General features: G+C 40.2%; 2 protein-coding genes across 12 annotated transcripts in view; one reads left to right on the top strand and one right to left on the bottom strand.

The window, feature by feature from the left end:
• The window catches only part of KIF21A (kinesin family member 21A), a 155,783-nt gene extending 155,301 nt beyond the window's left edge, over window positions 1–482 (bottom strand). For all 11 annotated transcript variants that reach the window (XM_086713652.1, XM_086713650.1, XM_086713655.1 and 8 more), the window contains exon 1: window positions 291–482. In XM_086713652.1, the coding sequence (XP_086569778.1) occupies window positions 291–334 (44 nt within the window). In that variant the 5' untranslated portion in view covers window positions 335–482. The remainder of the gene's footprint in view (window positions 1–290) is intronic.
• LOC147579226 (uncharacterized) lies at window positions 333–16,871 on the top strand. Its single transcript, XM_086715121.1, has 5 exons — window positions 333–429; window positions 491–673; window positions 7,794–7,862; window positions 15,740–15,915; window positions 16,633–16,871. Exons 1-5 carry the CDS (start codon window positions 333–335, stop codon window positions 16,849–16,851), a joined length of 744 nt encoding a protein of 247 aa, XP_086571247.1. The 3' UTR covers window positions 16,852–16,871.
• Window positions 16,872–25,986: the final 9,115 nt, after the last annotated feature.

Raw genomic sequence — 25,986 nt, 5'->3', positions numbered from 1 at the left:
GGGCGGCGACGGCTTCCACCCCCGCGCGGTCTGGGCGCCCCGGGGACCCGGCGTCGCGCAGCCGCCCGCTACCTGCAAAGGCCGCCGGCGCGGGGGCTGCAGGGTCTCCCCGCGCGCACCCTGCCGGCGGGGATACGCAGCCTCAGTTTACCCAAACGCCGGCCTCCCGCCAGACCGCCCCCTCAGGTCTCGGCACCGCGGCCACGGCTGCCCTGGACGAGAGCGCGTCCTCGCCGCGCCCTCAGCCCGCCAACCCGCAGCCCTCCCGCCGCCGCCGCGTCGGTCCTCACCTGACAGCCACCCGCACCGAGCTCTCGTCCGGGGCGCCCCACATGCTGGCGGCCGGCGACAGCAGGGCCCCTGGGCCTCTGCACCGCAGAGCCGACGCACCGCCGGAGCCGCGGCGCTCGGGCTTCGCAGACTGGAGCGGCAGGGGGCGACCGGCTCACCTCCGCCGCGCTCCAGCCATGTTGGGCGACTGAATGGAAAGGTGGCGGCGGCGCTGAGGCAGGAGGAGGAGAAGGTGATTCGCGACTGGCGGACGCCCGCCCCTTCTCCCCCGTTCACCCCCCCCAGGATCTGGGGCGGGGACGAGGCGCGCTTGAAAGGCGAGCGCGGCGGCGGCGGCGGCGGCGGCGGAGCCAGCAGGCCGCCCGCGGCTTCCTGACGGCCGGTAAGTGCGCCCTGCCCCCTCCGGTGGGGACGCGGCCTGCGGGCGGCCGGGCTAAAACGCTCCACGCCCGCCTGGGCACTCAGGGCTCCGGCCCCGCACTGCGTCAGCGGCGGCCGCACGGCCCGGCCCCAGCTCGCCCTCCCCCGGCCTGCGCCCCGCCCTGCCCTCGGCGGGCACTGCCTGGCGCTGCTGGGCAGGGAGGCGCGCGGGGGAGGGATGCCGGCCGCGGGCTGCCCACGCCCGAGGGCGACGAGCCCGTGCGCCCTTCTAGGCTCTTCTGGGAGAACGCAGCAGCGGGTGCTCGCCCTGCGCCTTTGCTAAAAGTCTGAGCTTGGAGCACGAGCGCAGCGCCGGGAATCGGTCAGCTGCCACCCTGGGGCCGCTTTGTTTCCACCCTTAGGCTTATTGTCCTCTCTCCGGCTTGGACTTTGACCCCCTTCCCCAGCCCCCCGCGGATCGCCCTCCCTCCCGGGAGTCAGTCGTTCGTGCTAAACCGGCTCCCCGGTTTGGCCACTGTCTGGGCAGCTGGGCTCTTCTGCAGTCCGTCGGCCGTTTACCAGCCCGCGTGGAATATGGAAACGATTTACTCCGAGACTCCTGAATGCGTTTCTGTTAAGTCATGTGCACGCTAGTAAATGAACTGCACCCTGGTACCAAGTGTTCCCAGAACTGAATTTCCACCAAGACCTGCTGTGTAGTAAATCCTCACACACTGCCCTTTTTTTTTTTTTTTTCTCCCCTTCCTGGCCTTCAAAAAGCACCTCCCAATCCCGGGATTCTATCAACATTGAGCCATTGTGGTTTCTGCTTGTGACTATTGTGCTTCCACATGCCTTGAGATAGCTCTGTAGCAACAGCCTTTATTAGCTTCGCCACAGAGTATCTTTTGTGGACTGCCCCATACATTTCTCTAAATAAACATGCGGGTTCGTACAAAACAGTGTAATAGATTAAATGGCACCTTCCCAGTAAAGACACAGCCCCAAGTACTGACATCCTAAATCGCACACCCAGTCACCCTAGCCAGCAGAGATCCAGCAGCAAGGGTCAGAGGAGGCAGCACACTCTGGGACAAACAAGACGCGTGTAATGGCCTTAAATGAAGGCCTGTGTGATATATCATTGTGTATAGTTTGAAAAGGTATTCTGTCCCTAAACCTCCATACCCCTGAGTCTTAACAGACACAAGGCTAGGAGGTAAAGAGAGCAGAGATAGGGAGTATCCTTCTGTAGACTAAATTAGTGGCAAAGCTCTCCTCTGCCCTCCAGAGAGCCTGTCCTCCCCTCAGTATTTATCTATTAACAAACCAGAGCACCATTTCCTCCGGCCCTGGCAGTCCCAGGTGGGACTGGGTGGCTCTCGATTGGCTTCCTTGCTTCTTGGATTGATAAACGCTGCAAGGAAGGCAACTAAAGCCAAGCAAATTTAGCAAGAAAACTAAAGAGAAATATAAATAATGTAAGACCTTTTAGAAGAATCTTATTTCTTTATTGTGTGTGTGTGTGAGAGAGAGAGAGAGAGACACAGAGAGAGAGAGAGAGAGCATGCACACACATAAGCACGGAAGCTGTACAGGGAGAGAGACAATCTTAAGCAGGCTCCACACCCAACATAGAGCCCAGCTTGACACGGCGCTGGATCTCACCACCATGAGATCATGATCTGATCCAAAATCCAGAGTCAGGTATTTAACGGACAGAGCCATGCAAGCACCCCAAAAGATCTTATTTAAGGGGTGCCTGGGTGGCTCACTCAGTTAACCCCATGACTTCAGCTCAAGTCATGATCTCCGGGTTCATGAGTTCGAGCTTCCCATTGGCCACGGAGGGAACTGTGCTGACAGCTCAGAACCTGGAGCCTGCTTTGGATTCTGTGTCTCCCTCTCTCTCTGCTCCTTCCTCACTCATGCTCTGTCTGTCTGTCTGTCTCTCTCTCTCAAAAGTAAGTAAACATTAAAAAATAAATTAAAATAGCACCAGCTTACATAAGTCTCAGTAGGAGATGTCACAAACCAAATTCTACCAAGCAATAGCCAGGCAGGTCACTTAACATGAGTCTGAGCAGGCAGAGTAAGGACTGATAAAATAGAAAACACCAGGCCTCTTACAAAGACAGTGGCCATCACCAGCTCTGGCCTGCTGGAATGCAGACCCAATGCTGCCAAGCTTTTTGTTTGTAAGTTTGTTACTTCTCAAGAGATAAGGACAAATCAGACCTTTATGTGAAAACTCCTTAGTTCACAGCATCAACAACAAATTCAGCACCACATTTACATAGCATGCAAACCAATCAAAATATCTATTAACCCAGCTTCAGTTCCAACCCATCAGGCTAGAACTTCTGGCCAAAACATTAGCACCAGTAACAGCTGTAGCTTTCTGCTCGGTTTCAGGAAAAAGCAGTATAAAAATTAAAATTTCCTTTGAGGACTGAGTCATTTCCCCAAAATTTCCAAATTTGTAAATTATCTTTGTATTTAATTTAGATTCTTTCTAGCTGCTATCTAACCCCTTACATCATAGCTCACCTAATTTATTATCTTAAGTTGAAGAAAACTCTAAGGGAAGAGCTGTTTACCATAGTACAGTTTAAATCCTATTTCAGTTACTCAACTAATATTTAATAAATGCCTGTAGACAGAATTAGTGGTAAAGCTATATGCCAGCAATAGTGGAAAGTAGAGTCTATGAGGAGCACAGACAGTCAGGTCTACCAGGAGCTTACAGTCTAGTTCAAGAAAACAAATTTGGAAATCCATAAGTGCGATAATAGAAATTGTAACAAAAGTATGATGAATTTTTTTCTGCAAGGGTGAGGAATTCTTCAGATATAGATCACTCAGGATGGTCTCCCTGAGCCCACTCTCACTTCCACACTGCAGAAAGAGTGATCTTTTAAAATCTATGTCATTTATAGCATTCCCCTGCCTGAAACCTTCCAAGAGCTACGTAACAGAAATAGAGTAAGTTCTTCTAGACTTTAGGACACTTCACACTCTGGCCTCTCCAGATTTTAGCCTTATCTTTTTACTTTTTTCTTTCTTTCTTTCTTTCTTTCTTTCTTTCTTTCTTTCTCTTTAATCAGTGGGTTTTAAAAAACAAAACAAAAAACTTTTTAAGTTATCTCCATGTCCAATATGGGGCTTGAACTCAGAACCTCCAAGATCAGGAGTCTCATGCTCTACCAACTGAGCCAACCATGCACCCCTAACATTATCGGTTGTTACTCTAAGTCGTAACTACTACATTGTGGTGATACTGGCCTTCATTCTGTTTCTTCAACACAAAGAATTCTCTCCTGCCTTAGAGACTTTGCTAGGTATTAGGTAGCTAATTTCGTCTACCTGTAATGCTCTTTCCCCAAATATTCCCATGGTAGGCTCCTTTTGAACTTTTAGGTATCAACTTAAATTTTTCTCCTCAGAGAGACCTCTCCTGATCATCCCATCTGAGGTAGCACCCCCACAAGGGCCAGCTACATGATTTGCATGTCTCAATGCAAAATGAAAATGAAGAGCATCTTGTTAGAAAAGCAATATAAAAATTCTGTTAAAGATGCTAAAATACTTGGGGCACCTGGGTGGCTCAGTCGGTTAAGCGTCCGACTTCAGCTCAGGTCATGATCTCACAGTCTGTGAGTTCGAGCCCCACATCAGGCTCTGTGCTGACAGCTCTGAGCCTGGAGCCTGTTTCAGATTCTGTGTCTCCTTCTCTCTGCCCCTCCCCTGCTCATGCTCTGTTTCTCTCTGTCTCAAAAATAAATAAAAACATTTAAAAAATAAAAAAAGATGCTGAAATATAGGGGAGCCTTGGTGGATCAGTTGGTTGAGTGTCTGACTCTTGATTTCAGCTCTGGTAAAGATCTCATAGTTCATGAGTTCAAGCCCCACGTTGGGCTCTGTGTTGACAGTGTGGAGCCTGGTTGGGATTCTGTCTCTCCCTCTCTCTGCCTCTCTTCAGCTCATGCATTCTCTCTCTCTCTCTCTCTCTCTCTCTCATTGTCAAAATAAATAAACTTAAAAAAAAAAGATGTTAAAATATAAAGCTCTTTCTTCTGAACTCTCACTCAACTTGTCATGGTATTTATTTGCTATTTAATATTACTTTCCACAAAGAAAAGTTTAAAATTTTTAATTATTAACATTAATTTTACCATTCATCTTTACATTGTGCAATGCCAGCTTTAACTATGAATAGAGCAATTAACTCACATGTGGAATTATCAAAATTATACAGTTCCTATTGTGTAGTACATACATGCATATGAATTTCATTCTTAACTGTGAAAACATAGCACAAAACGAACTCAACTTTTTTTATTTCACTTGTTGATACATCTATATTCTACTAACACTTTCTACCTTTGGCTTACAGATGAGTAAGGAAGAACTGAAAGGAAGAGGAACTACTTTTCCCTGTCTTTGTTTTCCTTTTACATCATCATTAATAGTACCCACGGGGAAGTGATGACTAAGAAAGAATATGATAGGGTTCTTTGGTCAGTGTATTTCTTAGAATGCCACTGCTTTCTTTTTTTTATTTGAAGCAAGTTCTGGTCCAAGGGAAGTATAGCCTCTCAAAGTATCAGCATCCCTGCTTACACACACAAAACATGTTTACCTCATACTTATACTGGCTTTGAATCCCACCAAACTCCCACACATTATAGATCAACCAGATTTCTATGCTCACAGGACATCACAAAAGCTATAGGAGAATGGTGCCACAAAGAATGGAGGACATGGATATTGCCTTATGTCCTCTACTTACCCAGATGCACTAGTCTTTTATCAGATCTCCCTCATGAAACACAAATCCAAAGATAAAATTATTAAGCATTTTAAGACAGTGATAGTAGATAGTGTGCCTGGGTGGCTCAGTGAGTTAAGTGTTCAACTCTTGGTTTCAGCTCAGGTTATGATCTCATAGTTCATGGCTTGGACCCCTTCATGAAATATTCTCTCTCCCTCTCTCTCTGCTCCTCCCTTGCTCTTGCATGTGCATGCACTCTCTCTCTCTGAGAGATAAATACATAATCTTAAAAAAAAACTATATATCTATTTTTTAAAAAGACAGTGATAGTAGAGCATTAAATTAATAGCAAAGGCCCTCTAAGCCCAGGGCCTTGTGTGAGTGCACTAACCATTCACCCATGAAGGCAGCACTGTGTACCCCCAGTTATTCACTATCATCACTATTTTATTTCTTCATAGCCCTTTTCACTAGGTTATATTTTCTTGTTGATAATTTTTTTGTATTATTGTCTGCCTCCATTTGAATATGAGCTTCAAGATAGCAGAGACCTTTCTGGGTTTTTTTTTTTTTTAATGTTTTTAATGTGTTTTTTAATGTTTATTTATTTTTAAAAGAGAGAGAGAACCAGCTGGGAGGGGCAGAGAAAGAAGGGTACAGAGGATCCAAAGTGGGCTGGCTCTGTGCTGACAGCAGAGCAGGAGAGAGATAGTCTTAACCCATGAACCTTGAATTCATGACCTGAGCCAAAGTCAGCCACTTAACCAACTGAACCACCCAGGCACCCCTCTTTTCTGTTTTATTCAGTCATGTATTTGTAGGTCCCACAACAGTGTCTGACACATAATATGGATCATTAAAGATAAGCTGAATGACTAAGTGACTTTGGGCAAAATATGGGACCTAAGTCTCAGCTTCTTATACATCGGCAATGTATTTTTCACCTTATAGAGTTGTTTTGGAGATTGAAAGAGTTTTATCGTATGTTAATCACAGCACTAACTCACAATAAGTGCCCTGTAAAACTAGCTAATTTTATGGTAAATATCTTTGTAATACGAAGTGTTTTAAGAAACAGATACAGATGCTGCAGCTGCACCTGTCTAAGTTACATTCAGAAGAAAGATTCTAGCACACAGTAAACAGGCAGCCAAAAAGAAGCTACAACATGCATTAGAGCAACTGTCTCACGAGTTTTTTCCCTTTAGGCCATCTACCCAGTGTTTTTCTGGTTTTCACATTCTAATCAGTCATTAAAAGTTATTTGCTTCTTCCTTTTTGCTGCTAGCAGAAAGATTAAAAGAAAAAGTTCTGATTACAACTTTATGTGCAAACAACCAGCTTTGGAAGAGCATGCCTAGACAGCCATCTCCTCAGAAATCTTTTTGAAAACAGTCTCTAGGAAACCAACCCTTAATACCACAATCAGAAATACCAATTTTCCTTTACTGATTCTTTTTGTTTTATTCATTTTCCTCATTAATAACAATGGAAAGCGTTTATGAGACGCTCACACCATGCCACTGTAATGTGTGAAGTGACTAACATGCATTATTTTACATAATTCTTTCATCTCTAGAGGCTGAGTACAGTTATCACCTCCATGTAACATATGAGGAAACAGAAGCCTTCCCAACAAACAACTATCTGTCAAAATCTTATCTATAGTTCAGGCCCAACTCAAAAAATCACCCTTTCTTCAACCTATTTGTGATTTCACTCTGCCTCTGCACCAGATGTGTGATTTTTTCCTCTTTCAGATCTTCATCACATTTCATTAATGTCTTTGTTATTGTTATGATCACTTTTTAACTCCTCAACTAGACTGTAAATTACTAAAAGGGCAGAATCTGTGGAAAATTCAAGAGTGCAGCCAGTACTTATTTGTTCAACAAATAAGTGATTCCCAGAAGGGTATGCTATGCTTTGATTTCAACACAGAACAAGTTTTCATTGTAGATAGTCTGCTGCCTACTGGTTATAGTTCTCAGAGAGACTATTTCCAAACTGTAGTGTCTATTAAAGGTTACATTCAAACTATCAGGAAGAAAACTAGAGTGCCTGAGTTTCTGTAAAGTGGCGAATGTAAGCTAGGCTTCTATAATTTTGGAGATGGAGAACATTTTACAATTAGTACACCCCTTCCATTTTACAGACAGGGAAACAGTTCCTGAGAGAATTGCTCACCACCTCCAGCTGCCGCCCCTTCCCCCACTCTCTTTCTCCCCACCCCCACACCCAACCTGCCCCAATACGCACACGTACACTACCCAATTGGCAGAGCTCATTTAAAATCTAGATATCTCGACTCCCTGTTCTGGGTTCTTTGTTCTTCACTGTTAATTTCACTATACTTTTTATTCTTTAGGCTTAGAAAATCTCAGCCTACAGTACAAGTGTTTGCATATGAAGAACATATACTGCAAAGTAACACCAGGTGAGCTTAAATACTTACAGTAGTTAACCTCATGATAAAAGGAGTTTGTTCACATCTTGTAAATTTATTTTTTAATGACTCATAACATTACTAGAAAAATCAAAGTTTTAACTAACTACACATTTTCTTCACATTTTTCTCATTTATGTTTATTTTGAGTACTGGGAGTCATTTCTGGGTGGGTTTGAGGGATTTTTCCATTTCCTTCTTTGTACCTTTTAATATTGCTTGAAATTCTTAAAATGTAACATCAATCACTTTTATAAAAATAGTGAAATTCTTCTTCTAAGGAAAACTAATGGCGAGTATCTAAATTTCTTTTCATTAAGAATAAACAGGTAGAGAAAAGTTAAATTTCTGTGTCCACACTTAAAATCAGAGTTCTGAAATCTAAAACTGTGTTTAAGGGCTTGCACCAGGATTCCAAATCTAAGGGAAATTCAAAGAGTAAAGATTTCTCTCCAGTGCTTTGGACTTTTGTTGAGCTTGCAGCTTACGCGTATTGCACACAGCTTGATTACCCCAAAGTACTGGCCCAGTTAATTGCATTCAAATGCAAATTACAGCTATTAAGTCATGCTGGTCTTGAGCCAAAGTCTTGAGCCAAGTTCGTTAAGAGGAGTGTGTTGTTGTTTTTTTTTTTTTTTCTAACTGTGCAGGACTCAACTTGATAAGCATTTTGGGATAGTCATTCATTCTTTGTGTTTTTGTGGGGTTTTTTTTGAGGGGGGGATATTATAGAACTGAATCACTGAAAGATAATTTATTAGTTATTTTTATATGAGAACATTTCACCGTTTACTACCCCTCCTCTTTTATTTATCCATCAATACCACCACTTTTTTTTCATATCTCTTAACTGAATTTCCTGCTTTCATTTTCTATTTTCTCACCATTTTCTTTTCGTGTGACCTCCACTTGGATATTTTTCAAATTCTCATGGCTCTGGAAACCCTGAAGCCAAAAGATTAATGAAGCTCTAGATTTTTCATTCTTACTGTATTTCAGAAAACCTACAGCAAAATATGAAGTTAAAATTAATTATAATCTACAATTATATGATAAGTATTTCACCAACTTCTGCAATGAACATGTGCTTAGATTTATCTCCCCTCAAAACAACAACACATTAAATAAGAGAATACAAAGTCTTTACATGTAGATCTCTCAATTTTCCTTATTCAGATACCTGTTTGGTAGAATCAGTGGTTTTTAGGTAAAAACACACAGGTTACGTTGTAAGATGCTTTACCTAAATCGGTATATAACTTGACTCTCATTTGCTTGATCTAATCTGATAACAGTTATTTCACAGTGGACTCCACCAGGAAAGACCCCCCCTCAGACAGAAGGAACTGGTGACATTTGTGTTTGTTTTATGATCCCAAACTACTCCTCCAATTTTTGCAGAAGTCCAAAGGGAAATGGGAAAATAGTTGTTAGGAACTATTTCTGACAGGAAAATAGTTGTTAAACTCAAGTTTTACTCCAAAGACATCTCAAAATTACTATTTAAAGGACTTCTTTGGGTGCACCTGGGTGGTTCAGTTGATTAAATGCCTGACTCTTAATTTCGGTTCAGGTCATGATCTCACAGTTTGTGGGATTGAGCCCCATGTCAGGCTCTGCATTGACAGTCTGGAGCCTGCCTGGAATTTTCTTTCTCTTTCAAAATAAATAAATAAACTTTAAAATAAATACGTAAGTAAATTACTTCTTTCTACTGACATCAAGAATAAAGATAAAAAGAGATATGGACACACTAAGGTGTCAGTGGGCATTAAATTAGCAAAAGATAATGGCAGCACTAAACACACTTGCTTATGCATACACCACAAAGAAGGTGTGTTGCAACACCAAGAGAAATAAGGTGAGTAGAATCTTGAAAGCCGAAGGGTTTGATTGATAAAATATAGGAAACCATTTAAACTTTGTGAGTGAAAGAGTGATAAGACAAAGGTAGTATTTAAAAATATATAGCATGGGGCGCCTGGGTGGTTCAGTAGGTTGAGCCTCCGACTTCAGCTCAGGTCATGATCTCACAGCTTGTGGGTTGAGCCCTGCCCACATCAGGCTCTGTGCTGATGGCTCAGAGCCTGGAGCCTGCTTCAGATTCTGTGTCTCCCTCTCTCTCTGTCCCTCTCCTGCTTGCTCACACTCTGTCTCTCTCTGTCTCCCAAAAATAAATGAACATAAAATATGTAACGTAGGGGATGCCTGGCTGGCTCAATTAAGTGTCCGACTCTTGATTTCGACTCAGGTCATGATCTCAAGGTTTATGAGTTCGAGTCCCACATTGGTTCCATGCTGACAGTGCAGAACCTGCTTGGGATTCTCTCTCTCCTATTCACTCTGCCCCTCCCCCACTCGTGCTCAGGCTCTCTCTCTCTCTCTCTCTCTCAAAAATAAATAAATAAACTTAAAAAAATTTTAATAATAAATAATATAAAAAAATAAAATAAAAGGTCTTGGAGGGCCCTTCCAATCAGAGATTATGAATTTATAAAGTGGTTTTCAAAAATATCCCTAAATCTAGACAATTGAGAGAATAGTACTATTAGCTGAAATAGGCAAGTTGGGTGGAAGGAAGGGAGAGTTCATTTTGGGAGAAGAAAGACAATTTGGGCTGAAGTAATGTGATAAAGTGATTGTCAAAGGGTAGGTAGAACATGGGAATGGAGGTATGGGAGGAACCAAAGGGAACGAGGACAGAAGAAGAATCAATGGATCTATCAGGTCAACACAACTAATTGTAACCATAGAGAATAATTGTGGTAGAAGAGGGGAAAGAAAAGCTAGGTGTCCAGGGAACTAAGAATTGGTGATGGGAAGGCAAGGGGATAATTTACTTCTTTGAGAAGTTCATAATGAAGATGCAAAAAGGGTTCAACCTAAGTTCCATTTCCACTTGTAAGTCATTACATCAGTTCAACAAGTGTTTTAGTGCCTAAATGACACTGTATTTAAAGTACTTTCTTCACTTTATCTCCATTTTACCCCTGTTTATTTGGAAGAACTTCTACCCAATCTTGAAAGTGTCTTAGACTCTTTTTTATTTTTAAATACTCTCTACACCCAACATGGGGCTTGAACTCACAACCCAGAGATCAAGAGTTGCACACAATACCAACTGAGCCAGCTGGGCACCCCTAGACTCTTTTCTTTATGCTCTCACACTTAGATTAGACCAAGGGCCCCTTTTATACACTCACATTGTACATAGGCATAATTAAGGTTATTAATTTACTTTGAATTTATGTTTTAAAGATGTCTTTCCCATTAGATTGTAAGTTTTTAAAAAGTAGATACTGTGCGCATATCATTTGATAGTGTGTAAATGTTTATGGATGACCAAAATCTCTCTTCTGGAAACATTGCCCTTGAATTCCAAATAGCAAGTAAGAGTTAACTGCTTTTTTTTTTTTTTTTTCATTTGTTTGTTTGTTTCCCAGAGATACTCTCTATTGCTAGGCCACTAATTCAGGTATTTTAGACTTTTTTTCAGGCCTTCACTTCCTGATCTCTAAATCTTCAAACTCCCAATTCATGGTGCAAGGTCCTCTTTCCTTTCCTTTTTACATTTTCCCTCATGGCTTAAATTCAATCTAGATGGCAATTATTACCCATCTATGCAACCATTTATTCAATAACTATGTGCAACACTATTTTAGGCACTGGAGATCTAGCAGAAAACAAAGTGGGCAAAAACTTTTGCCCTCATTTTTAGAAGACAGAAAGATAAAGCAATATCAGTAAAATGTAACACATACTTAATGGTGACTAATGCTATAGGAAAAAAAAAAGGAGTATACACAATGCTTGGGTAGTAGGAATGTTTTGTATTTTAAAGAAAATAATCAGAAAAGGTATGAATGAATAGGCATCCATGAGAAAAACCTGAAAGAAGTGAAGAAATGATCCATGGGGGAACTGGAGGAAAGGCATCCCTAGTAGAAGAAACAGCAAATGCAAAAACCTTCAGGTAAAAACACACCTGACCCTGTTTAAGGAACAACCAAGTGGGTAATATGGCTGCAGCAAAGTGAGCCAGGAAAAAAACACTGAGAGATGATGTTAGAGAAGTAGAAGGGAGGGGTTAGTACAGGGAAGAAAAGGCCAGATGATCACCAGATTATCATCGAGGGCAGACCTTTCAAGGCATAAAATTGGTGAGTGGGATAGGATGCCAGTGGATTATATTGAACTAAGTAGTGACATAGCTAACTATGCTTTAGTAGGATCAGTCTGACCACTGGGTTGGAAATAAACTTAGGGAAGCTAGAGATTGGAAAGAGGGAGATGGTTAGGTGGCTATGACCATAATCTCAGCAGGAAATGATCTGACTTGGGCCAGGCTCAGCAATAAAGGTAGTGAGAAGTGGTAGATTTCTGAAGATAAATACACACACACACACACACACACACACACACACACATTTTGTAGAATGTTCTTCAATTTGGGTATGTCTAATGTTTTCTCAAGACTTGATTGAGTTTATTATTAAAGAAAAATGACACTTTAATAATATCAGAGAAGTGATGTGGCCTTCACAGTACATCCTATCAGGAGGTGCATGATGCCAATATGTTTTATCAATATGTCTTAATCTGTGCTAACAAAATACCATAGACCCAGCAGCTTCAACAGCAGACTTTGGTTTTGTTATGGTTTTGGAGGCTAGAAGTCCCAAATCAAGGTCTGACAGGATCAGTTTCTGGTAAGGACTCTCTTCCTGGCTTATAGACACCTGCCTTTGTGCTGTGTAAACTCTCTGATATCTCTTCTTTTAATGACACTAATTCCATCAGATCAAGGCCCTACTCTTAGAATTTCCTTTAATCTTAAGTACTTCAGTAAAGATTCTGTCTCCAAATACAGTCATAGTGGGGTTTAGGGTTCAACATACGAATTTGTGGGGGATTCAGTTCAGTCCACAGCACCACTTTGATGTTGACTTTGATCATGTGGTTGAGGTGGTTGTCTGCTGGATTTCTTCACCGTAAAATTATTATTTTGTCTTTGTAATTAATAAATATGGGAAGATGTGTTGACAGTATGATCATCTTTTTTCTTATACTTTCATCCACTAATTTTAAAATCTGTCAATGATTCTATCTACAATAATCACTAGGATATTTGCCTAATAGTGATTTTCTATTTCCATCTTTCCTTCTATTTTTATTAATTGGAATTCTACTAGAAGGAAAAGCTGCCCTCTTGCCCCATTTATTTCTTTCTTTCATTATTTATTTATATAGGCATGGACTTATGGATATTTATTTTATTCTATGGGTTATAAGCCATTAGAAAAAGAAGAAGAAAGAAAAAGGAGGGAAGGCAGGAGGGAAGAAAGACAATGCTTGTCTTTCCTGATGTATATTCCTGACAGGGTGAAAAGTTACTGTGTTACTAATATCTCATATATTGTAAACCATAGAATACTACATATGGGAAGTATTCTACTAAAAATAAGTCATGAGTTTTTCAAAAAAGTTATTTAAGTAATCTCTATACCCATGTGGAGCTCGAACTCACGACCCCAAGATCATGAGTTCCATCCATGCTCTACTGACTAAGCCAGCCAGGCACACCTAAAAATAAGTTATGGTTTTTTATTTATTTGTTAATGGATTTTTTGGGGTTTTTTTTTGTTTGTTTTTGGTTTTTTTTTTTTTGAGAGAGAGAGCACATGTACATGCACACACACACGGTGGGAGGACCAGGGGGAGAGGAAGAGAGAGAATCTTAAGTAGGCTCCACTCCCAGCATGGAGCCCCATGAGGGGCTTGATTTTACCACCATAAGATCATGACCTAAGTCAAAATCAAGAGTCGGATGCTTACCCAACTGAGCTACCCAGGCACTCATATGATTTTTTAAAAGAACATAAAACTTTAGTAAAATTTTTGAAGTGCCCACATATTTTGGTTATTAAATATTAAAATATAAATATATAAACTATGTATTTATAAGACATAAAGAAAACTATTAACTCAAACATCAAGCAATTGTCAAAACTATTATATTTTCTTCCCAAATGGTATCTCTGATTCCAGTCTGCCTTTCTTCAATTCATCTCAACATCAGTGTCTAAGCACCAGAACAGCTACCAAATTATCTGTAAATCCTTTTTATAACATTGATATTTTGTAAATACTTACCTAAGTGTTTGGTTTGTTTGTTTTGAGGTTTATTTATTTATTTTTTGAGAGAGAAAGTATGAGTGGGGGAGGGGCAGACAGAGGAGGGCAGAGAGAGAATCCCAAGCAGGCCCCACATTGTAAGCACGGAGCCCAGCACAGAGCTTGAACCCATGTCCCTGAGATTATGACCTGAGCTGAATTCCAGAGTCAGATGCTTAACCCAGTAAGCCACCCAGGCACCTGAGTGTTTGGTTTAAACAAAACAAAACAAAACAAAACAAAACCAGGCAGTTAAGTGCCTGACTCTGGAATTTGACTTAGGTCATGATACCATGATTCTTGAGTTCAAGCCCCACATCAGGCTCTGCAGTGACAGTGCATAGCCTGTTTGGGATTTCCCTCTCTCAAAATAAATAAATAAACTTTAAAAAATAAAAATTAAACAAGTGTCATGAGCTATATACGCATGCATTTTTCTAAAAAATCTCTTCCAAAAACAATGTTTTTTACTACTTGTATTAACCTGAAAAAGCTTCCACAGCATAGTGTGGTTTCCAAATTAAATTTAAAGAATACTTTGATATCTATGTTTCTAAGACACCCTATTTGCCATCTCCATACCAGAAATTTCTGTGTCCTTTTCAGTATTACTTTACCCTGATACAGTTTAAGCCTTCTGTACAAATTTGCTTTCACCTAGATCACATTCACAATCCTATTCTTTAACAAATCCATGTAGTCTTTTAATTAAAATACTTTTTAAAATTTTAATTCCAGTACAATTATTATATCAGTTTCAGGTGTACAACATAGTGATTCAACAATTCTATACATTACTCAGTACTCATCATGATAAGTGCACTCTTTAATCCCCATCACCGATTTCACCCATCCTCCTACCTACCTCCCCTCTGGTAACTAGTCTGTTCTCTTTAGTTAGGAGACTGTTTTTTGGTTTGTCTTTTTTATTTTGTTCATTTGTTTCATTTCTTAAATTCAACATATGAGTGAAATCATATTGTAAAAGTCCATGTCTTCTTTACACGTGTTTGTTCTTTCCTATTTGGCTGAAAATTCCACAGACTTGACTATGGTCATGGACCATGTATATTGTACACTGCTTTGTGCCCAATGCCTGCTATGGTGCAATGGCACAAAGTAGATGCTCAATAAGTATTCACTGAGCAAAAGGATGAATGAATGGTACTTTGCTTAAACCCAAATATTAATGAACATGAACTTCAGTTAAGGAAACACTAGCCGCTCTTCATGGAGCATGGCTTTATCAATTAAGTTGCAGTAGCCTTTACTGCATGCACAGGGTATGCAGATGTGCTCATGGGTTTTATTTTGATTCTGCTGTGTTTGAATTTAGGAAATAATTCAGCATAACATACAAAAAAGAGTTGGAAAATTTCACCACACCAAATACCTATCATATTCTGACCTGAGAGTTTAGATTTAGAAGCAAATGCTAAATATAAATAAAATTTCATGAGTTTACACAGAAAAGAGTGCTAACATATGAACCATAATATGTTACTATCTTTTGTTGCTCCTTATAGCTCTTTATACTCCTACTTAATGCATATGTGATGTTTTCATTTGGCAACATCATACATCAGCAATAATATTTTCTAATTATTTTAATTTCTTAATGAATCTAAATACCAAATTAGTTTGTTTTGTTTTTACTGGTGGGTGGATAATTTTAAAATGTAATATCTTTACAGGCTGGGGCCCCCCACCTTCCTGTGGGACTCCATGCCTGAGGTGGAGGCCAAGGCCAGGATGGCAGTGCCCAGACCATGTGTATGAAGCCCCTACTGTGTCACCAGAGTGTGTGGTATTCAGCACGAATCTGATGCTGGAGGAGATGGACATTGAGAGGGAAATCCAGCTGGTACCTGTGAGTGACAATGGGTATGATGCTCCTTGATATCCCAGCCATAATGGGCACTATGCTATATGCCATTCCTGCTGGAAAGTGGAGCCTAGTGGCAATCCCAAATCCACTAAGATGATGCTGTCTACACTGGGCCAATTACTGTGGGCACACAGAAGTAGCACACCTTCTATTTTCTGATGGGCTAACCTCAGGTTCAGAGAATGGCAGCATCTCCAGTCTGTGTGAGGTTGCTCTGAAATGTCAAGAGGACATTCATTCCCTCCTTTGAAATCAACTCAGCCTTGAAGGCTGTCTGAGATAGAAAGGTATGACCAACAGGTGACCCACTGACCTGTAAGAATGACTGTTATGGCCTGAAAGTTTATATCTACCCCTCCCCCCCCCACCACCAAATTCATATATTGAAGTCCTAACCCCCTGTGTAATAGCATTTGGAGATGGAGGCTTTGAAAGATAATTAGGTTTAGAGGGTAGGCCTCTCATGATGGTATTAGTGTCCTTATAAGAAAAGACACCAGAGGGGTACCTGGGTGGCTCAGTTGGTTAAGTGTCCAACTCTTGATTTCAGCTCAGGTCACGATCTCACAGTTGGTAAGACTGAGCCCCATGTCGGGTTGTGCACTGACAGCACAGAGCCTGCTTGGGATTCTCTCTCTTCCTCTCTCTATCTACCATTCCCCACTTGCTTGTGTGCTCATGCTCTCTCTCAAAAAATAGATAAATAAACTTAAAAAAGAAGAAGAAGAAGAAGAAGAAGAAGAAGAAGAAGAAGAAGAAGACACCAGAGAGCTTGCTCTCTCTCTCTCCCATTGTGCACAAAGAAGTCACAGCAAGAAGGCAGCCAACTACAAGCCAGAAAGAGAGTTCTCATCAGGCACTCAAATTGGCCAGCACCTTGATCTTGGATTTCCCAGCCTCCAGAAATGTGAGAAATAAACTACGGTTATTTAAACCTCCTGATCTATGCAATTTCTTATGGGAGCAAAGCTAAAACAATGACTTGTTTGCCTACTTACTCACCACCTTCCCATCTCAAGCTGCCTTTCAGTGGTACTCAGCTTGATGTTCACAACCTTCCTCAAGGTCAGTTTCCATATGCAAGGTGGAAAACTAAAGCCAAGAAAGAATTGATAAGATTATCTACCCTACTTTTTTGAAGAAGTCACTACAGAAGCAATAGAGCAGATTTGGAGGGATGAGGAATGCAAGCACTCAAGCCTGGACAGATGATCAAATTCCAGATCATTCATGTGGAAATACTTAACCATTTGGGTGGGGGCGGGGAGGCTGGGGCCTCCCTCTCCCCATTCACAAAAATTCCTAGGGTATTAAATACCCACATATAAAAAACAATGTGTAAATATTGAAGAAAACATAAAATATATGACATGAATTGAAAACCCTGAAGGAAAAGTTTAACTAACATAAGTACATAAAATTTTAAAACTGCAAACAAAAAGACATCTTGAACAAAGTTAAAAGATAAGTAACAACGAAAGAAAAATACTGCTATATTTATTACAAAGGATTAGTACCCCAAATGTATTATAAAACACAAATCAGTATGAAAACATAAAACAAGTTTTACAAAATGAGCAAAGGCTATGAACTGATCATTCACAGAACAGAAACAAAGAAACGAACAAAAAACCACGAGATGCTCAACCTTACTAGTAATTAGGAAAATGCAAAATAAAACAATTACTTGGGGCGCCTGGGTGGCTCAGTTGGTTAAGCATCTTGTTTCAGCTCAGGTCATGATCTCATGATTCCTGAGTTTAAGCCCCACATCGGGCTCTGTGCTGACAGCTCTGAGCCTGGAGCCTGCTTCGGATTCTGTGTCTCCCTGTCTCTTTGCTCCTCCCCTGCTCATGCTCTGTCTCTGTCTCTCAAAAAAAAATTAAAAAAATTTAAAACAATTTTTAAATAATAAAAAATAAGTAAATAAATAAAACAATTACTAGATCTTTTTGTTTAAATACATTGCATAATAATTTCAAAAAAAAAAAGTCAACAGAATTTTATACCCATCAGGTTGTTAATAACAATAATGACATTCTGATAGAATCTCAAGTGCCAACAATGGTTGAGTTACTCTTATACACTTCTTGCAATGTGCCAAGTAGTCTTCATACATGTTAACTCACTTAATCATCCCAGTAACCCTGTGGGTAGCTGCTATATTGTCATTCACATTTTACAGTTGAATTGAAGGACAGCACAATCTAGTGATTTATACCAAGGTTGCACATTTAGTGACTCCCAAGTCAACACTTTTAACCATTACACTATACTACCTATAAATTGATAGCAACCTCTCTGGAAGGCAATTTGGCTGCAATGACAAATTTTAAATGAGCACACAGACACACAAAGCGCCAAGTCATGAATAGTGCTCAGCACTAAAAAAATGGTTTTAGAGGGGCACCTGGATGGCTCAGCTGGTTAAGTGGTTAAGCATCCAACTCCTGGTTTCAACTTAGGTCATGATCTCATGGTTGATGAGATCAAGCCCTGAATTGGGCTCTGGGCTGACAGTGCAGAGCTTGCTCAGGATTCTCTCTCCCCTTCTCTCTGCCCCTACCCCCTCCCTCAAAATAAATAAATAAACACTTTAAAAAATGGTTTGAGAGATGGTTGTCAATATTTGTTGAGGACTAAATACAAGGCTGGGAATTCATTGGAGAAGGGAAGCTTTAGATAAGAGAAAAAGGATTCACCGTGCTTTATCTTCAGACTTGACCATTTCCTTGGAGTTATACAACATGCACATAGGCAAGGATTTAAATTTACAATATAGTACAACAACATATAAGGGGGCTCGCATTAAAATAGTACAAGCCAAACACAAAATTACACTAAAGTCCTTGAAAGCAGAAGACTGATAGTGTCGTACAAAACCTATTTCATAGTCCTGGCTTTCTTCAGTTTTAGTAAAATAGAAATCACACTACCTACTAGGAAGGGGCGCCTTGAAGATTAAATTAATGTAAGTAAAATGCTTAGCACACAGAGGGTCTAGCACAAAGTACAGGCCTACTTTGGAGTTACTGTTGTTCAGTTCCAGACCACAGCAATAAAGCAAATATTGCAATAAAGCCAGTGAAATGATTTTCTTTTGTTTCCCAGAACGTATAAAATCTGTGTTTACACTATACTGTACTGTTAACCATGCAATAGCATTATGCCTAAAAAACAATGTATAAACCTTGATTTTAAAATATTTGCTGCTAAAAAATGCTAACCATCCTCTGAGCTTTCAGTGAGCCACACATAACCTTTTTGCTGGTGGAGGGTCTTGTCTCAATGTTGCTGCAGCTTCTACATCAGTACTTGCTACTTCACTTCGCATTTTTCTTTTACAGACATGGCTTTCCTTAAATTTCATGAACTAACGTCTACTAGCTTCCAACTTTTCTTCTGCGGCTTCTTAACTCTCTCAGCTCTCAGAATTGAAGAGCCAAGGCCTTGCTGTGGATTAGGCTTTGGCCTTTGAAGGGAATGTTGTGGCTAGTTTGGTCGTCTATCCAGACCACTCAAACTTTCTCCATGTCAGCAATAAGGCTGTTTCACTTTCTTATCATTCTTGTGTTCACTGGAGGCACTTGTAACTTCCTTCAAGAACTTTTCCTTTACATTCATAACTTGGCTCTCTGTTCAGCACAAGAGGCTTGGCTTTCAGCCTGTCTCAGTTCTTGACATGCCTTCCTCACTGAGCTTAATCATTTCGAGCTTTTGATTTAAAGTGTGAGACGTGTGACTCTTTTGCCTGAACATGGAGAGGCCGTTGTAGGGTTATTAATTGTCCTAATTTCCATATTGTTGTGTCTCAGGGAATATGGAGCAGTTAGAACACACACATTTCTTATGTTTGCTGTCTTATACGTGTGCAATTAGGGACATCCTAAACCAATTACAATAGTAACATCAAAGATCGCTGATCACAAATCACCATTACAAGTGTAAAAATATAAAAGTTGGAAATATGCTTAGAGTTACCAAAATGTGACACAGAAGCATGAAGTTAGCAAATGCTGTTGGGAAAAAATGGCAGCATTAGTCTTGGTTGATGCAAGATTGACACAAAGCTTCAATTTGTAAAACAAATCTGTGAAGAAAAAAATCTGTGAAGCATAATAAAGCGAGTATTCCTGCAAGGGATTTGTGCTATTATTTCTAGCTGCAAAGAGAAGTCAGAAATAAGAGAAGAGTGAGGACTATTCAGAAAGTCAGGCAGTGATTGAGTAAAGTGTAGTGTCAGAAAAGATTTTTTAGAAGAAATGTGTTTCCAACAGGCTTTATGAGAGAAAAAGTGAAAATGACATCTTCCAAAATAGTCTCTTTAGAATGGGAATTTTTACATGCTGGGACAAATGAATTTGAGTGTGGTGACTGCACCAGTAGCTAAACTTCAAATGTGAGAATAGCAATTTTTAAAAAAATTTTTTTAACGTTTATTTATTTTTGAGACAGGGAGAGACAGAGCATGAACGGGGGAGGGGCAGAGAGAGAGGGAGACACAGAATCTGAAACAGGCTTCAGGCTCTGAGCTGTCAGCACAGAGCCCCACGCGGGGCTCAAACTCACGGACCGCGAGATCATGACCTGAGCCGAAGTCAGACGCTTAACCGACTGAGCCACCCAGGCGCTCCTAGAATAGGAATTTTGATGCTGCATATAGGAAAAGTAAATTGTATTGCTCTAGCTGTCCATTTACATCTAGATACCAGTGCAAAAGTTGTTATACACTTTATCAAATTTTCAGAAGAGATTGGCAGCCTTTCTGTTTAAAACACAATCAGGTTTGCACAGAAAAAGGCAACATTGATGCCTTTTATTATTAAATGGAAGCACTTGTATCTAAAGCAGCACACAACACTTCAGGGACAACTTAAATTTAAAGTTGCCTTTTATTTTTTTTTTTAATTAATTGATTTTATTCTTTGAATAGTTTTATGTTACAGAAAAATTGAGTGGAAAGTAGAGTTCCCATACACCTCCTCCACCCTCCACAGTTTCCCTTATTGTTAATATCTTGCACTAGCCTGGAACATTTGTTACAATCAATGAGACAATATTGATACGTTATTACTAACCAAAGTCCAGAGTTTACATTAGGGATCATTTATATTGTACATTCTTTGTTCTGAGAAATGTATAATGACAGTATCATTCAGAATAGTTTAACTGGCCTAAAACTCCCATTCTTCCCCTATTGCTCCTTTCTTCTCCCTGACCCCTGACAACTACTGATCTTTTTATTTTTTATTTTATTTTATTTTTTTTAAGTTTATTTATTTTTGAGACAGAGACAAAGCATGAATGGGGGAGGGGCAAAGAGAGAAGAAGACACAGAATCAGAGGCAGGCTCCAGGCTCTGAGCCATCAGCCCAGAGCCCGACGCGGGGCTCAAACTCACTGACCGCGAGATCATGATCTGAGCTGAAGTTGGACACTTAACCGACTGAGCCACCCAGGCGCCCCACTACTGATCTTTTTAAACCATCTCCAAAGATTTGCCTTTTCCATAAAGTTGCCTTTTTTTTTTTTTTTTTGAGAGAGAGAGAGAGAGGGAGGGAGGGAGAGAGAGAGAGACAAAGTGCAAGCAGTGAAGGGACGGAGAGAGAGAGACACAGAATCGGAAGCAGGCTCCAGGCTCTGAGCTATCAGCTCAGAGCTCAACGTGGGCCTGGAGCCCACAAGCCATGAGATCATGACATAAGCTAAAGTCGGACATAAACTAACTGAGCCACCCAGGTGCCCCTAAAGTTTCCTTTTTTTTAAGTAAATATTTATAAGCCACATCTTGGCTAAGAAACCTATGAAATCAGGTATAAGAAGCACTGAACTACCAGCAAATTATTTTATAAAGAACAAAGTAGAAAATATATTTGCAAAATAATAATAATAAATAAATAAAATCAATGGAAAAGAGAAAACAAGCATTAAAAAAAGATGTTGAAGGACTCTGTACAATAAAAGGGAAATCCATTAATGGCATAGATTTTCTGTAACAAAATAAAATTGTCAAGCCCTTCTCCTTCATATATGTGCCATACAGATGTCAACATTTGGTTTGTATTCTACATATAATTTCACTCAATACTCTACAGCAATGATTTCATTCAGCCATATATTATCTCTCTTTGTGGTGATATTGATATTAAGTGACCTCTACTTTGTTCTTTTTTTTTTCAATATATGAAGTTTATTGTCAAATTGGTTTTCATACAACACCCAGGATTCATCCCAAAAGGTGCCCTCCCCAATACCAATCACCCACCCTCCCCTCTCTCCCACCCCCCATCAACCCTCAGTTTGTTCTCAGTTTTTCAGAGTCTATTATGCTTTGGCTCTCTCTCCCACCCTAACCTTTTTTTTTCCTTCCCCTCCCCCATGGGTTTCTGTTAAGTTTCTCAGGATCCACATAAGAGTGAAAACATGTGGTGTCTGTCTTTCTCTGTATGGCTTATTTCACTTAACATCACACTCTCCAGTTCCATCCACGTTGCTACAAAGGGCCATATTTCGTTCTTTCTCATTGCCACGTAGTACTCCATTGTGTATATAAACCACAATTTCTTTATCCATTCATCAGTTGATGGACATTTAGGCTCTTTCCATAATTTGGCTATTGTTGAGAGTGCTGCTATACACATTGGGGTACAAGTGCCCCTATGCATCAGTACTCCTGTATCCCTTGGGTAAATTCCTAGCAGGGCTATTGCTGGATCATAGGGTAGGTCTATTTTTAATTTTCTGAGGAACCTCCACACTGTTTTCCAGAGTGGCTGCACCAATTTGCATTCCCACCAACAGTGCAAGAGGGTTCCTGTTTCTCCACATCCTCTCCAGCATCTATAGTCTCCTGATTTGTTCATTTTGGCCACTCTGACTGGCGTGAGGTGATATCTGAGTGTGGTTTTGATTTGTATTTCCCTGATAAGGAGCGACATTGAGCATCTTTTCATGTGCCTGTTGGCCATCCGGATGTCTTCTTTAGAGAAGTGTCTATTCATGTTTTCTGCCCATTTCTTCACTGGGTTATTTGTTTTTCAGGTGTGGAGTTTGGTGAGCTCTTTATAGATTTTGGATACTAGCCCTTTGTCCGATATGTCATTTGCAAATATCTTTTCCCATTCCGTTGGTTGCCTTTTAGTTTTGTTGGTTGTTTCCTTTGCTGTGCAGAAGCCTTTTATCTTCATAAGGTCCCAGTAATTCATTTTTGTTTTAATTCCCTTGCCTTTGGGGATGTGTCGAGTAAGAGATTGCTACGGCTGAGGTCAGAGAGGTCTTTTCCTGCTTCCTCCTCTAGGGTTTTGATGGTTTCCTGTCTCACAGTCAGGTCCTTTATCCATTTTGAGTTTATTTTTGTGAATGGTGTAAGAAAGTGGTCTAGTTTCATTCTTCTGCATGTTGCTGTCCAGTTCCCCCAGCACCATTTGTTAAAGAGACTGTCTTTTTTCCATTGGATGTTCTTTCCTGCTTTGTCAAAGATGAGTTGGCCATACGTTTGTGGGTCTAGTTCTGGGGTTTCTATTCTATTCCATTGGTCTATGTGTCTGTTTTTGTGCCACCCTTCAACATCTTTATGACACAGAAGGTTTACCTGTGGAATAGAATTTCCAGTGCAGAACAGACATATTTTCTAATTTGAAATCTCAGACACACTCACTTTCCCCATTTTCAATGCAGTGGTTGACTCCCTTGAATTATTTACGTACAAGTCTATTTCCTATACTAGATTGTAAGTTGTCTTTGTGGGACTTATTTATCTTTACATTTCCCAGTGCTTAACACATAAGTAAATGGACAATAACTGTCTGGTAAATGAACTTTTATAAATAAAACATATCTCCTTTTACTTCTCACAATTCTTGATAAAACTGACCCATTTCTGGGGCGCCTGGGTGGCGCAGTCGGTTGGCGTCCGACTTCAGCCAGGTCACGATCTCGCGGTCCGTGAGTTCGAGCCCCGCGTCGGGCTCTGGGCTGATGGCTCAGAGCCTGGAGCCTGTTTCCGATTCTGTGTCTCCCTCTCTCTCTGCCCCTCCCCCGTTCATGCTCTGTCTCTCTCTGTCCCAAAAATAAATAAACGTTGAAAAAAAAAATTAAAAAAAAAAACTGACCCATTTCTTCATAAATAATAATTTTTAAAAATCGAGTCTTCTTCAAGACATTTTAAATAATAAACTTGAAAGATGCTCATGGTAAAAAAAATTAAGCAATGTAAAATGATATGATGGAAAGCAATAGCCCTTCCTATCAACTCAGTATTCACATTTCCCAGAGATAGCCACAATTATCTGTTTTATGTTTTGACTTTCAGAGATGAGCTATACATATATACTCATACTACTGTGTGAATGCATATATATTTTACCTTGAAAAGGTTCTTCTCCCGGTTTCTACTGGGGCCCCAAAGCTGAGAATCACAGGTGAAAAATATAAGTGATCGAAAGTGATGTGCTATGTAGATTATAGTTAGGCAGTTCTATAGCCATCTCCTATTTCCAGCCTATAAATGAGAAGGCTAGAGAAATTGGAAAGTGAAGGTTTCTTTTAAGAGGATTAATACTATGTATACTTCTGTCTTATAACAAGCCAAATAAGAAGTGCATCAAGAAATGTAATTTTTTTTTTTTTAATTTTTTTTTTCAACGTTTATTTTATTTTTGGGATAGAGAGAGACAGAGCATGAACGGGGGAGGGGCAGAGAGAGAGGGAGACACAGAATTGGAAACAGGCTCCAGGCTCTGAGCCATCAGCCCAGAGCCTGACGCGGGGCTCGAACTCACGGACCGCGAGATCGTGACCTGGCTGAAGCCGGACGCTTAACCGACTGCGCCACCCAGGCGCCCCAAGAAATGTAATTTTTGAGGATAGGGGTGTCTTGCAGGAGAAGGACCTACATGCTATATAGTCTTTTTCCCTTTCCTCCTCACCTGCCTACTTTGATACTTATTGAGCTACAGAAACCTGCTGAACAAGTGTTACAGGACAGGAGTAGAGATTGGTGATAGAAATGAGAGAAGTTGACTATTGCCCACTAGAATTAATGTAAACAGAGTCAAGTGTTTGACTTTACCTAGAAAAATCCAGTCAGGAGGATTTCTGTTTCTGGCTGTATGGTGTACTAGAAGTTCAGTGATAAACCTCTGATAAATCCCCATTCAGAAAAATCAAACATCCTAAAAACTTACATAGAGATAAAGAACAAAGGTGTGACCCATGAAATAAATTATTGATAAGTTAGGCTGCATTAAAATGAAAAATTTCTGTTCTGTGAAAGATAAGATAAAGAAAATGAGAAGACAAGCCATAGATCAGGTGGAAATATTTGCAAAAGACACATCTGATAAAGGACTGTTAATTTAAAATATATAAAGAACTCTTAAAACTCGACAAAATGAAAAAATAAATAACCCAATTTAAAAAATAGTCAAAAACCTTAACAGACACCTCACCAAAGAAGGTAGAGTATGCGGATGGCAAATAAGCATAGGAAAAGATGATCTAAATCACATGTCATCAGGAAAATGCAAATGAAAACAATGAGATACCACTACACGCCTACTAGAATAGCCAGAATCCAGAACACTGACAACGCCAAGGCTAGCAAGGATGTGGAACAACAGGCGCTCTCATTCATTGCTTGTGGGAATGCAAAATGATAGAGCCACTTAGAAAGACAGTCTGGTGGTTTCTTAAAACTAAACATACTCTTACTCATGTGATCCAGCAGTTGTACTCCTTGGTATTTACACAAAGGAATTGAGAACTTATGTGCACACAGAAATCTGTATACAGATATTATAGCAGCTTTATTCATAATTGCCAAAACTTGGAAGAAACTAAGATGTCTTTAAGTGGATGGATGGTTGGATAAACAATGGTAAATACAGACAATGGAATATTATTCAGTGCTAAAAAGAAATGAGCTATCAAGCCATGAAAAGACATGGAGGAAACTTAAATGAATGTTACTAAGTAAAAGAAGCCAATTTGAAAAGGCTACATAATGTACATTTCCAACTACATAACTTTGTGGGAAAGGCAAAACTATGGAGA

This window comes from Puma concolor, chromosome B4, assembly GCF_028749965.1.
Source record: "Puma concolor isolate L17-30 chromosome B4, mPumCon1.1.hap2, whole genome shotgun sequence".
NCBI lineage: Eukaryota > Metazoa > Chordata > Mammalia > Carnivora > Felidae > Puma > Puma concolor.
This window is presented reverse-complemented; position numbering and strand designations above follow the sequence as displayed.

Coding starts and splice junctions, on each gene's coding strand:
- LOC147579226 (XM_086715121.1), top strand. CDS start 333: ATGCTGGCGGCCGGCGACAGCAGGGCCCCTGGGCCTCTGCACCGCAGA. Junction 674..7,793: donor CCGCGGCTTCCTGACGGCCG/GTAAGTGCGCCC, acceptor TTTATTCTTTAG/GCTTAGAAAATCTCAGCCTA. Junction 15,916..16,632: donor GGGAAATCCAGCTGGTACCT/GTGAGTGACAAT, acceptor CTCAAAAAATAG/ATAAATAAACTTAAAAAAGA.